Source organism: Mus musculus, chromosome 14, assembly GCF_000001635.26.
Source record: "Mus musculus strain C57BL/6J chromosome 14, GRCm38.p6 C57BL/6J".
Classification (NCBI taxonomy): Eukaryota; Metazoa; Chordata; class Mammalia; order Rodentia; family Muridae; genus Mus; species Mus musculus.
Window position 1 is genome coordinate 23528078 of NC_000080.6, and position 14783 is coordinate 23542860.

General features: G+C 45.2%; 1 protein-coding gene across 55 annotated transcripts in view; it reads right to left on the minus strand.

Annotated features, from left to right (window-relative positions):
- Kcnma1 (potassium large conductance calcium-activated channel, subfamily M, alpha member 1) overlaps positions 1-14783 on the minus strand; it is a 712823-nt gene that overhangs the window by 235790 nt on the left and 462250 nt on the right. For all 55 annotated transcript variants that reach the window (XM_017315884.2, XM_017315873.2, XM_017315871.2 and 52 more), the window contains 2 exons: positions 2142-2217; positions 273-443 (listed from right to left, as the gene is read on the minus strand). In XM_017315884.2, the coding sequence (XP_017171373.1) occupies positions 273-443; positions 2142-2217 (247 nt within the window). The remainder of the gene's footprint in view (positions 1-272; positions 444-2141; positions 2218-14783) is intronic.

The window sequence follows — 14783 nt, forward strand, 5'->3', positions numbered from 1 at the left end:
GCATGCCTCCCTTAAAACGATTAGGTTTGCTCCTAGTGACATGGCTGTCCCCAGTGAGGACAATATGTCTGGTTCTAAGGGATAAGCATAACACTAAAGAAATATGCAACAAAGACACTATGGTATTTGGATTTAGCTCTCCTGGTTGCATTAAGGCAGTTACTTGCTTCCAGTGCAAAACACATTAAAAATACTATGTCTAAGGAAGTGGGCATTGGAAAATATTAATAATCATTAAAATAGATACAATAAGAAAGAGGGCTTTTTTTTACCAGTCCCCCGAGGATGAAGAAGACCATGAAGAGGCGTCCAAGTGTGGTTTTTGCATAAACGTCCCCATAACCCACTGTAGACATTGTGACCATGAGTAAGTAGACACATTCCCAGTACGTAAGTGCCTGGTTGTTTTGGAAATTTTCCCATGGGTCCCCTGAATTCTCCACCTACAGCAAGGGAGGGGGGAGGGAGAGAAAAGAAAGCCATCAGATGTTCATATGTACAGTATATGCAAACCAGGATGCCCAGAGCTCCTGAAAGTTGTTTTTTACATACGCTTCATATTCGCAGTACAGAATAGATGATTCTCATTGCTAGTCACTAAGGCATGATTCACCAGAAACCCCAGGGGGTATCAGGACAGGGATGAGGAGGAGCAGCGCTGGTGTGCTTTCCTACGCATCGCTGATGCTTGATACACTTTACAGCATCTCTTTAAGGCAGGTGCTAGATGCTTCCTTCTGCCAGTCCCTTGGGGATTCCTGCTGAGACTCTAGACTTTCCTTTCATTCGTGTAACTAAGAACACCAGACCCAACATCTTTGGGACACATCTACAGCCTGAATCCAAAGCATCATCTCTGCTTCTGGGACTGCTTGTCTTTCTTCACCAGAGCCCACCAGCAATTCTGAGCTCCGAGGTTTGGAAATTTCCTCCGAAACAAGAGAAGTGACCTCTTGGAAACTGCAGACACATGCACACACACACACACACACACACACACACACACACACACCATCAGAGAAATGGCTGCAGACGTCTTCAAAATGGCCCTTGAGCCAATAGTTTCTGCTTGTGCTGCAGAGTTCCTGAGGTCTGCGCAGATGCTCAGTTCTGTGAGCTTGGCTGAAGCCCAGCAGGGAGCAAAGAGTGGGGGCTACAGCAGGATTTGGGGAACCTGAGCCCAGAACTGGCAATTGGCTTCAGAAGGAACTGAATGATAAAAGGTGAAGGTTGACTAGTTACACAGGGACTGGAGACGTGGCTCAATGGTTAGGAACCATTGTTCTTGCAGAAGGACTGGAATTCAATTTCCAGCATTCACTTCTAGAGAGCCTAAAGCCCTCTGCTTCCCTCCAGGGGTACATCCACACATGTGCACATATCCCTACAGTAAAACACAGGCATACACATAATTAAAATATGTATAGGACTCTTGCAAAATCCACAATTATCTTGTTTAGCAGATGGAAACAAAGTCACTTATGCTAAGTTTTATAGTCTGGTGGGGGCTTCTTCTGATTGTAACAGTTTATGTGCAGATGAAATGTACATTTCATAGTAACTATTCTCTCTGAAAGCAGGCTAGAGAACTCTGCCTTGGGGAGGTAGGAAAGGTTTGACTTGGTAATAGCATTCAAAGAGTCATTAGTTTTTAAAAACAAAAAAACAAAAACAAAACCATTTGGGGGTTTTGAAACGACTTGAGAAGTCATCTAGCAAGACAGTCAAAAGCAGCTTTTTTGTGCGAGAGAAGTAGGGACAGATCCCAGGATTTGCATTTGTTGTTTACAAAGAGCTGTTGAAGTTCAAACTTTCAGTATAGGTGCCAGACTTTTCCTGGGCGTTTGCTGTGGAAGCACTGCCATCTTGTGGCCTTCTGAGGTTATTGCATACAGAGTGAAAAACTAGGCAAGTCTCCCTGAAGCAATACAGGTGAAGCTGAAAGATGTCGGTTGGTCCTAGGAACATTACTCACTATTTGGAACCAGTTTGAGGGGTGGAAGTTAAGGGTAGGGAATTCTGAAAATTGAGTAGCTTGTCCCACTTTCCTGTATGTACAGCTAAACTTGTCTCTTTCCAAGAAAACAAATGTTAAGTAATAAAACGGCCTAGCAAGGGCCTGCTCCATGCCAGCTACTTACCAAGTGGATGAATCCAGCTGCAGTCAGCCACGTGCTGATAAATATGGAGAGCAGATTCACCAGCTTGATGGAGTTACTGTACAAAGGAGACAAGAAGAGTCCCAAAGTTACAGAGAGAAGACCCGTATGGAACTGCCCGATGGTGTCACAGTCTCCCTTCTGGGGCAGAAGCAGGCTGCTGTCATCATAAGGAAATTTGACTCAGGGGAGAAACATTGGTCAGGAATGAGGCTCTCAACAGAGTCTGTAGGAAAATCACAGCCAGACCCTACATTAACCCCTCAAACGTTGCTAAAACTTAACTTGTCTAAAACAAAACCCTTCAAATATATATTAAAAAGAAACCAGAGAGAAGAGTAAATAAAATTTGTGTATCCTTCACCTAAATTGACATTTCCCCATGACTTCATCATCTCTGCAAGTATGTCTTATTTTCTTCAGTGTGATAATTCTTTCTGGTTGTATTTGTTTTGTTTGAGCCATTGTGTTGTGGACATCACCGCCCAACCTCTAATCACCGCGGCATTCTGCTCCGAAGAGCAGACACCATGCAGTAGAATCTGGACACATCTGTATATCAGAAAACGAACTGAATTCAGCAATGCGATCTAGCATACAATCCCAATTTAAATGCCAGTTGTCCTGAAGTTATATTTAATGGTGTTTCCATCACGTTCATCTTGCAGAAAAGAACTCTGTCTCCCACCTCCTGTTCTCCCATTCCCGGCCCTATGCAGCCTGTGGTGCTTTGAATAGGTATGGCCCCCATACATTCATGTGTTTGAATGCTTGGCCCAGAGGAAGCACTATTAGGAGGTGTGGCCTTGTTGAAGTGGGTGTGGTTTTGTTGGAGAAAGTGTGCCGCTGTAGGGGTGAGCTTTGAGATCTCATATGCTCCAGCTATGCCCAGTGTGGTACACAGTCACTTCTACTGCCTGTGGATCAAGACGTACAACTCTCAGCCCATTCACCAGCACCACATCTGCCCGCAGGCTGCCATGCTTCCCACCATGATGATAATGGACTGAACGTCTGAACTTTAAGGCAGCCCCAATTAAATGTTTTCCTCTATAAGGGTTACTGCCGTCAGAATATCTCTTCACAGCAACAGAAACCCTAAGACACAACCCCCGCAGAAGCTAATCCTTCTCTTTGGGTAATCCATCTATGGTAACACTGCCCTCTTTCTGCCTATTTCTTTCTCTTGGGTAATATATTATCTACTTTCTAATGGCTTAGAAGGTTAACAATGGTGACATCTGAGACTTTCACAGTATGTACGCAGTGCACCCACACACCATCATGCTGATGTTTGATGTATACTGACTAATTTCTCATAGGATCCTTCAAGATCATCTGGGGGAACTGGGAAACTGACAAGTTTAGTTCAGTAGGCCCCACAGTTGGAGATGGAAATGTGGCCATTTCAGCCACTTTCAGATCTATTACTGCACAGCCACAGTGTCATGTCAGTGGCATTGATGGCTGCTAGCTTTTGGATCCTGAGCATACCGCTAAAAGGGCAGGATGGAGGCTGTTGTTGCTCAGCCTGGGGAATTCGTAAGGGAGGCCTCCTAACAAAGGCTGCGATCATGTTTCCTGGGTGGAGCATGAGGAATGGAGCTTTCTCTGCTTGTATTTATATAACTGAAGAGAGGAATCCAAGTTCCCGGTTTGCCTGGCATTGATTCTGACAGTTCAGGACAAGAATGAGTAAACACTTCCAAAGTTGTGGGTGAAACTAGCCTTTTGAGGTGTGTGGGATGACATCCTCGGGGTTGGAAACCATATGCCAGCAAAACAGCAGACTGTCCATCCTGGGCATCTTGGTCCTCGCCAGGATCACCCACCATTTGTGGTCCCTGAGGACTGCTGGGGCTTTTTGATGTACTAAGTATTTGCTTGCGTCCTCCCCCTCTTCACTCTTTCTGCTAATGCAGGTGGTAGGTGAGAACACCACTGTCACTCACTATTGAGGAAACCGAGCATTAGGGGGTGTAGATAGCTTGCCTGGGAATCACAGCTACAAGTGGCAGGCCTCATCTAAGTAGCTTGGGAACACACTATAGGAAGCCTCAGGGATCCTCTTTTCCCTTACCCTGTAGTTTGCCCATCATCACTTCCTAACGACCAATCTCCCCACAGCTACTGACATGGGAGACCAAGGTGTCCACCAAGGACTTCCTTTACTAAATAATCCAGTGGAATTCAGCCAACATCAACATCAGCCAACAGAGAAGCCTGCCAGAGTTTTCAGGAACTTTGTGGAAGAGAGTTCTAATCCATCTCAGATACAATCCTTGAGAAGACCTCCAGAGAACAAACCCAAAAGAGATGAAGAGAGGAGCAGAATCTTAAGGAGGGAAGCTGACAGCCTGAGTGCAGATATGCCAAAAGTCTGTCACTCCCTCTGGGACCCAGTCACTCTGCCACTTGCCTAGACACAATTGAAATGGCTCACATCTAGAATGTTCTCAGAGAACATACGAATTGGCCATATCCGCCCACTTTGTGACCTGATACGGTTAGCTCCAGGGCTCTGGATGCTGTGGTATGAAGCTAGCACTCCCAAGCACAAGGCTGCTTGTGCTAACTCCTGACCTTCAAGCCTTTTCCAGACATCTCAATGAGTCACTCTGTGCTTCACCTCATATCAAGCGAAGTTCTCTGACAGAGAATGGAATTGCCAACTGAAAAAACAGAAGTTTGAGGCTTACCCTGTCTCATCAGCTATGTTACCACTAAACCTTGCTCCAGGCAAATTTCTCAATGGAAAATCAAAGCAGAGCAGCCCATTCCCCTGTCTCTCCCTTTCGAGCCCCCTAAGACGTGATCTGATATTGAAGAGAAGCAAGTAGTAGGGAGAGCAGGTAGCCTATGGCAGAGAGAGGAGAGGCATGTGCTGCTCTCTATTTCCAGGGGAGAATTCAACACCTAATTGAGTCACTTACAGACTCCCAGATCCTCAGGGCCTGCGAAAGCACTGCACCATCAAAAACCATGCAGAGTCTTTTCAAGATATTAAATCTACTGACGTCTCTTGGTGCTTTGGGGAAATGGCCTAAATATGGTGATTATTAATCTCTAAATGATTGTCACTGGGACATTAATGGTGCTTAAGGGAGCTCTTGCTGAGTGCAGAACATTTAATCACCACTGCTGAGACAGACCAGGTTTGTTGTGGAAATCTGATTAATTGTATGACATCAGCAACATCACAGATTGTTCGCACGAGGAAGTGGACTTCCAAGCTGAACCCTATGACCAAGTTAATATCTGAAAGCTATGTAGAAAACCTGCAAGATTAACCCCAATGATGGGTGTTCTCTGTCCGCTGGGATGTGGACTTTGACATCTGGAAGATGACTGCTTCAAAGGAGGGAGGGGTTGCCAGCAGAAGACATTGAGTATTTGTGGCAAAAAGAGTCATTGGAGATGGCTATCTGCAGCCTTCCTGGCCAAGCCCAAAGGCTTGAATCAAACATGAAATTATCAGTAGTTAGAGTGGCACTGACCATGCAGAGTCTAGCTCCTTGCTTTGAAGGAGAGATTGTGATCCGATCATGAAAACCTGCCCCCTCTTTTTGTAAGTGTCATTTCTGTGTTTTTATGGAAACTTGTGAATTCCCATACATGAATTCTCCGTGGCTGTTCTGGTTTGGTATATGTCTTAGTTACTTTTCTGTTGCTATCATAAGATACCAGGACTAAAGCAATTGATAGAAAAAAAGCATTTATTGGGGCAAGTCCATAGCCATTATGTCTGGGAGCATGGCAGCAGATATGCAGGTATGGCCCTAGAGCAAAAGCTGGGAGGATCCATCCTTATCACTAGGCAAGGGGAAGGGACTGGTGTGGCCTTTGACACTTCAAAGTAACACACCTCCTTCAACAAGGCCCCACCTCTCAATCCCTCCCAAACAGTTCTACCAAACTAGAAACAAGTATTCAAATACATGAGCCTCTAGAATCCATTCTTATTCAAACCACCACAGGAGGACATGTTTCCCAAGGGCTCATAGGTTAAGAGGACTTGTTCCTCACCTGGTGATACTATTTTGGGAGAGTCTGAAAACTTTAGGAAATGGGGCTTAGATGGAGGAAGTAGGTTAGAAATATTAGAAGCCATGTATTCCTGGTGGCTACATCTTGTCTCTGATGTCTTCTCCCATTTTCTACTTATTTTCCCTCTCTCTAGGTAGCTATGAGGTGACCAACTTTGCTTTCTCAGGACACTCCACTTTGCCACCAGGCAGGAGCAACAAGGCTAGCCAACCATGGGTCAGAAACCTCTGAAACTCTGAGCTCAAATAATTTTCCTTGCTTATGTTGTTTTCTCAGGAATTTTGGCACAGTCTGACTAACACTGAACTCCAGTCATTGATATGGGTGGACAGAGTGATTCATCAATAGGCAAGCGATAGTCTGACTGATCAGTGACCTTTCCCAGGACCCCTAGGTGCTGGGAGAGAGTCTGATTTCGAAAATTATATCAGTAAAGCCAAAGCTGCCAAGGGTTCATCTCTGCCCTTACAGAAAATAGAACATGTCCTGGTGAACCTTGAAAATGCCAGCCACTTTGCACAAGAAAGCACAAATTCTGCCCTCTTGCTGACTGCTACCTTGCTTCTGGTTGAGGGCACAGCCAGGAGCCAACAGCCATTTTTATCTTTTCCTTGCAACATTTGCTAGGTAGCTAAGAAGTGTCCCAATTTAAAGCATTGACTGGACCAGGTCACACTGAGATTAATGAACTTTGTGATACAAAATGAATCAAAATCTGTTGGGAGCCGCCCCCACATTCGCCGTCACAAGATGGCGCTGACATCCTGTGTTCTAAGTGGTAAACAAATAATCTGCGCATGTGCCAAGGGTATTTTACCACTGCATGTACTCTGCCTTTCCCGTGACGTCAACTCGGCCATGGGCTGCAGCCAATCAGGGAGTGATGCGTCCTAGGCAAAGAATAATTCTCCTTAAAAGGGGATGGGGTTTCCGCCATTCTCTCTCTTGCTCTGCGCTCTGGCGCTCTGACGCTCTGGCGCTCTGGCTCCTAAAGATGTAAGCGGGGGGCTTTCGTTTTTGGGGCTTGGGGCTTGCGCTCCTGGCTCCTGAAGATGTAAGCAATAAAGTTTTGCCGCAGAAGATTCTGGTTTGTTGTGTTCTTCCTGGCCGGTCGTGAGAACGCGTTTAAGAGTTGGTGCCGAAATCCGGGACGAGAAAATCCGGGACGAGAACCCGGGACGAGAAAATCCGGGACGAGAAAATCCGGGACGAGAAAAGCCGGGAAGAAGAAACCCGGGACGAGAAAATACAAGAAAACTCGGGACGGGAGTTAACCATCACCGGCGCAAGGAAGATCCCTCATTACGGAACCAGAACTGCGGGTCATGGTAACGAAGGTTCCCGTAAAACAGACTGTTGAGAAGGATTCAACTGCGTGAATTCAGAACTCTTCAGCTGGGAAACGGCGGTAATAAAGTGTTCCCGCATCACAGACTGTTGAGAAGGATTCAACTGCGTGAATTCAGAACTTTTCAGCTGGGGAACAGGAGTACCAGTGAGTACAGCTTTACAAGGTAAGTCTGGTCTTGAACTTTCTAAGGAAAGTCAAGACAGTCTATCAGAAGTAAAGTGGGGAATAGCTTTACAAGGTATGCCTGGCCTTGAACTTTCTAACGAAATTCAAGACAGTCTATCAGAAGTAAAGTGGAAAATAGCTTTACAAGGTATGTTTGGCCTTGAACTTTCTCTAGTGTTAGGAGCCCTTTTGTTCCTTTTCACATGTTATCAAGTGGTTAAGGCAGGGCTGAAAATTCTAGATGAAATTCAGGACAATCTATCAGAAGTAAAGCGGGGAGAGAGAGTAGGAGCAAAGAGAAAATATGGTACACAAAATAAGTATACAGGCCTTTCCAAGGGTCTTGAACCCGAGGAAAAGTTTAGGTCAGGTAAGAATACCTGGGGAGAGATTGGAAGGAAGGAGAAGGAAAAAGAAAAGAAAAAAGATCAATCAGCGGAGGTTTCTAGGAGAAGGAGCCTATACTCATCACTAGGTGAGTTCAAGGAGCCAGTTTTTAATAGTTCTGAATCAGATGAAAAGGCTATTAGGGCCTGGAAGGCGCTCTCCCGAGCAGGTGAAGCCACTGGACAATTAACAAAGATCGTCCAGGGACCTCAGGAGTCCTTCTCAGATTTTGTGGCCAGTATGACAGAGGCAGGCTCTTGCAGCCTACAAGGTCTTATTGTCCACCCTGGAGTTGTAGATCAGGATTGTAAAGGGGAACTTCAGGTTCTCTGTTCTTGTCCTCAAGTTGTCTTTTCTATATCACAAAGGGACAGAATAGCTCAACTAATAATTTTGCCAAGCCTACATGGCTGTTTTTCCTTCCTCTGGTATTCCTAGAGCTGCCAGAGGGATTGGTTCTACTGAAAGTGATTCTGATTACTTAATAATGCCTTTAGATTGTTGTCAAATTTTATCTACTCCTCATGTAGGGGTAAACCCTCGTGGCATCAGGCCATTACAGGTCTGGCAAATGGATGTCACGCATATTTCCTCCTTTGGGAGAAATCAATATTTACATGTTTCTATTGACACCTGCTCTGGTGTAATGTTTGCCACACCTTTAACAGGAGAAAAAGCCTCACATGTGATTCAACATTGTCTTGAGGCATGGAGTGCTTGGGGGAAACCCAAACTCCTTAAGACTGATAATGGACCAGCTTATACATCTCAAAAATTCCAGCAGTTCTGCCGTCAGATGGACGTGACCCACCTGACTGGACTTCCATACAACCCTCAAGGACAGGGTATTGTTGAGCGTGCGCATCGCACCCTCAAATCCTATCTTATAAAACAGAAGAGGGGAATTGAGGAGACTCTACCCCGAGTACCAAGAGTGTCTGTGTCTATGGCACTCTTTACACTCAATTTTTTAAATATTGATGTTCATGGCCATACTGCGGCTGAACGTCATTGTTCAGAGCCAGATAGGCCCAATGAGATGGTTAAATGGAAAAATGTCCTTGATAATAAATGGTATGGCCCGGATCCTATTTTGATAAGATCCAGGGGAGCTATCTGTGTTTTCCCACAGAATGAAGACAACCCATTTTGGATACCAGAAAGACTCACCCGAAAAATCCAGACTGACCAAGGGAATACTGATGTCCCTCGTCTTGATGATGTCCAGGGCGTCAATAATAAAGAGAGAGCAGCGTTGGGGGATAATGTCGACATTTCCACTCCTAATGACGGTGATGTATAATGCTCAAGTATTCCCCTGCTTTTTTACCACTAACTAGGAACTGGGTTTGGCCTTGATTCAGACAGCCTTGGCTCTGTCTGGACAGGTCCAGACGACTGACACCATTAACACTTTGTCAGCCTCAGTGACTACAGTCATAGTTAAACAGGCCTCAGCTAATGTCAAGATACAGGGTGGTCTCATGCTGGTTAATCAACTCATAGATCTTGTCCAGAAACAACTAGATGTATTATGGCAAATAGCTCAGCTGGGATGTGAACAAAAGTTTCCGGGATTGTGTGTTACTTCCATTCAGTATGAGAAATTTACTAGGGCAGCTAATTTGTCAAAAAGTCTTTTTCAGTATATGTTACAGAATTGGACGGCTGAATTTGAACAGATCCTTCGGGAATTGAGACTTCAGGTCAACTCCACGCGCTTGGACCTGTCCCTGACCAAAGGATTACCCAATTGGATCTCCTCAGCATTTTCCTTCTTTAAAGAATGGGTGGGATTGATATTATTTGGAGATACACTTTGCTGTGGATTAGTGTTGCTTCTTTGGTTGGTCTGTAAGCTTAAGGCCCAAACTAGGAGAGACAAGGTGGTTATTGCCCAGGCACTTGCAGCTCTAGAACATGGTGCTTCCCCTGATATATCTATGCTTAAGCAATAGGTTGCTGGCCACTCAGCTCTTATACACCACGAGGCTAGACTCATTGCACGGGATAGAGTGAGTGTGCTTCAGCAGCCCGAGAGAGTTGCACGGCTAAGCACTGCAGTAGAAGGGCTCTGCGGCATATATGAGCCTATTCTAGGGAGACATGTCATCTTTCAAGAAGGTTGAGTGTCCAAGTGTCCTTCTCTCCAGACAAAATGACACGGGAGCCGGTCAGGGTTGCTCTGGGTAAAAGCCTGTGAGCCTAAGAGCTAATCCTGTACATGGCTCCTTTACCTGCACACTGGGGATTTGACCTCTATCTCCACTCTCATTAATATGGGTGGCCTATTGCTCTTATTAAAAGGAAAGGGGGAGATGTTGGGAGCCGCCCCCACATTCGCCGTCACAAGATGGCGCTGACATCCTGTGTTCTAAGTGGTAAACAAATAATCTGCGCATGTGCCAAGGGTATTTTACCACTGCATGTACTCTGCCTTTCCCGTGACGTCAACTCGGCCATGGGCTGCAGCCAATCAGGGAGTGATGCGTCCTAGGCAAAGAATAATTCTCCTTAAAAGGGGATGGGGTTTCCGCCATTCTCTCTCTTGCTCTGCGCTCTGGCGCTCTGACGCTCTGGCGCTCTGGCTCCTAAAGATGTAAGCGGGGGGCTTTCGTTTTTGGGGCTTGGGGCTTGTGCTCCTGGCTCCTGAAGATGTAAGCAATAAAGTTTTGCCGCAGAAGATTCTGGTTTGTTGTGTTCTTCCTGGCCGGTCGTGAGTACGGACCAGGTCACACTGAGATTAATGAACTTTGTGATACAAAATGAATCAAAATCAAGTTGTGTCATGCCTGCCCCTAAGTTATCTCTATAGTCTGTTCTTTAGTTATCTCTGTATTGGTCTCTTCCTTGTCCACCTGACCTGCTCTGAGGCTTGGCCTCAAAAGCCCTTCGCTACTACTGTTCTTTTCTGGCCTTAAGACCTATTAAATCTTAGATACCTCAAACCAATTCTATACAACTAGAGGAAACATGGACTTTCAGAATGCTATGTCTATATTTCCTCCCCCAATTAAAAGCCTTCAACATCTCCATCTTGCAGCCATCACAGTCAGGCTTCTACCTTGTACCCCCTGTAATCTCTGGAGCAAATATCCTGCTTCACAAACAGCCTTGGGGCCATTTCTAAGGCTATATATGTAATAAAGGTAATTTCAAAAATGTTCCCTGCATGTGTTGTTTGGGTAACTGGTTAGCAGCTGTGCACATAGGCTACATAGGAAAGAACATTTTCACAGTAGAGAGCAATGGCTTTCTGAGCACAGCACAGCACAGGGCAGGCACGGTGTCTTACTTTACCCTTTACACACCACACTCTTACATATGGTACAAATGTTCGCAGGAAGCACGTGTTACTTAAACAATTAGAGGAAACCATGAGGCCATTTTCATCTTAGAAAACGAATGTACGGGCAATCCATGGTTTAATAAACATTATTGACTATGTTGAATGAGATGTGGGATTAAAGCCCATAAGCAGATTTCATCTGGATTTCATTGTGGAACAAATGACCCAGCACTGGAAGTTGACTCACCAGCTTGTAGGATGGCTGAGGGACTTCCAGAAGCTCACATAGATGACCCAGAATCTCTGGTCTTCCTTAAATAGGCCAAGTCAGGAGACGGAGAATCTCAGCCCCCTGCTAACCTACAAGTCGGGGACTTGCCCTGATTCTGGCTACACAATCCCGTGCCTGTCCTCCTGCTCACTCTGTCACTCTGGTTCCTTCTGTTGTCCTCTTAATTACCTCCCCCCACCCACCAACACACTGACTGCTGTGTTCCATTTCTTTCAGTTCTAAGATGAACTAAGCAATGGAAGAATACAAAATAAAACCGTGGTTTTCAAACCATTATTTTTTATCATATTTGTAGAGTCTCCCTCCTCAGACTGGCAGGGGATTATTACAAGAGAAAGCCAGGCAGGATTTTCCTAACAACAATGACACAGTTCCCCACCTCACAAAGTCACCATGAAAGCATCCAAGTGTACAGGGCTCACAAGAGAATCTGCCCAAGGCTAAACCCTAGAAACCTGCGGCTTCATTTCTTCCAGAGAGCTGAGAAACAATCTATCTTGGAGTGTCTGAAGAAGAAGCAGGGTGTAGCCTGGTACCCCAAGGAGAAAGTGTCCCCACACTGCTAGAGTTCCTGCAGCTGAAGGAAGTGTTTCTTACCTAGAGATTTGGTTCCTACCTCCCTACCCTAAACTCACTCTTCTTATGTCAACCACATGTTCAGGAGCACGGAATGGCTCAAAGGTCCCACAGGTGTCACATTCTCTCTCACTGTGTGCTTTCTACAAATATTTTGACAGAACTCAGAGCATCTTCCCTACCCTTCATGTGACCATCCTACAGTCCCACTGAATGTCAGACACTTGATTTTTCTCAAGGGTTCTTTCTTCTCCTAGGGAAAGACCTTCCCTGCTGCACAGCTCCTGCCAGGTTCAGCACAACAACTCTGAATCTCAGACCTGGGCTCACTCCTGTTCTAACACCTGTACTCTGGCAGGAGGTCTGGTTTTGATTTCCCATCCCATGAGACCTCCAGCTTTCTAGCTACAATATTTGTTGGGACGCTCACCCTCCATATTCACTTGTGCATTCATAGATGCTCACCTTAGATTCACAGGGTTCACATGGTCACCTGGTTCTAACTGAAAATAATAGGAACCAGGGACATGCACAGTCTGAGGAAAGACATTGTCTGAGAGTAGAAGTTTCTGTGTGGAAAGTGACAGTCCTGAGAAAATGCTGTTTGGGGGCTAGGATTGGAGTTACTCAATTGCTGCTACTGTGCAAGAGAGCTGCTGCCCCCAGAAGCACAATCCCTCTTCCTCCAGCCAGAAATTTCTACTGTCGTCCTCCTTTGCTTAAACAATTAAGCAGCATCATACGTACATAGCTATGAAGAACCTGTTCTCCAAGAGAGCCATACCCAACTTCTAAATCTAAAAGAAAGGCCATCTTTGCTGAGGGGCAGGAAATAGGTGAGTGTCCTAACACAAGGCTGGTAAAAGATACTCAGATGGCATATCGTGGTCACTCAGAGGGGATCTGCATGGGAAGCGGAGGGCCCGAACACTATTCTTCCTGCAGTATGGCTAGGATCTTCCTAGAGTCCCAGTGTCATAGAACAAGTCTCATTGATTTATGAGGTCAATGACAAACAGAAGAAAGAGACCTGAGGGTATGTGAGAGCATGTGTATGGTTCCATTATAGCACCTCTATCCTAATCCCTGCTAGAACAGAAATCTATAGGACAGGCCCCAAGTTTGGTACTATATACCCACCAACTCTCCCTGAGAGTGGGGATGGGGGGGCCTGATCAGCCTTGTAATGCAAGCTCGGTAGACGTTCATACTAGATATGCTTTTCTTGTTGTTTGTTTGATACAAGGTCTCCCTCTGTGGGCCTGACTAGTCAGGAAATTATTATGTAGAGACAGGTAGCCTCAAACTCACAGGGATCTGTATGCCTCTCCCTCTCTAGTTCTGGGGTTAAAGGACCTAGTTAGATACACTAGCTTTGTTAATCACTTCTATTTCAAAAGTAATATAATCCTACTGCACAGATCTATTAAAGGGTAAAACTTAAGGCTACTACTCAAAGAACATCTAAGAATTACTGTACATTTAAAAAATTATTATGAATAATATTATAAATCAAAAATAGAGGAACAATAAATTTTTACCTCTGAAGATAAAATATAAAGGGATAAGGCATAACTTAAGAGAGCTTCGTGGCTCTTTGTACATTTTGCACTGTCAATAGAAAGTGAATTTTATCTCTTATTGATACAAATGAATCCTTGGAAAGGAGGATAATATAGAATTAAAATAAGGATCAATAACAAAATAAAAGCACACTTGCCAGATATACTGGATGCAAGAAGCTAGGTTTTCACGCGTAGGAAACCAACAGAATCCAAGCCCTCGAGCAGCAGGTACATTAATTATACCCGGCACGACACAGAGGTGTCCTGCTTTCTGTCACTCATCAGACACATTAAGGCCAACGGAAGAGGAAATGGAACATTAGAAGGGGTCTTCTTAAAATGTAATTTCCTAGTAGAGAAGTTTATGAGCTGCAGTCGCTCCCCATTAGAGCACTCCTGACCCTTTTATTAGTGTGCTCACCAGCACAGGCCAGGTTTCAGGCCAGCTGTGGGCGCCAACAGGTCATCAGGTAGGGGACCCCCTAGGGAATTTCTGGCCCTGTCCTAGCTATGTTTTCCAGATCATAATGCAGTTAACAGAAGCAGTCGTGGTGCATTTGACAGGAGGCTTTTAGGGTTTCCCCCACAAGGCAAATTTACAGAGCACACCTCAGAGCTCTATGGCTATAAAGTGAGACAGCTCATTGGACTTGGGAATGAGATGATTTTCTGTTTGCCATATGAGCTTTGTGAATGCCTGTCAAAGAACATTGTTGCTCCTCTTGCCTTTATAGCCAAGTTCAATTTCTTATTTAGTGGTAACTGAAGGGGTGTTGAGGACCTGGCAACAAGGACTTCCCAGTCAGTGAGCGAGTCCATCCCTCATCCACCATGGATGGGCCTCTCCCAGGATGCCTATGTTGCAGACTGCTTTGGTGCCTCGATGCCATCTATGTGACCTTGTTGGACTGTCTCCTCTTCCCCACATGTATAACCATGTCTCTGCCTCTCT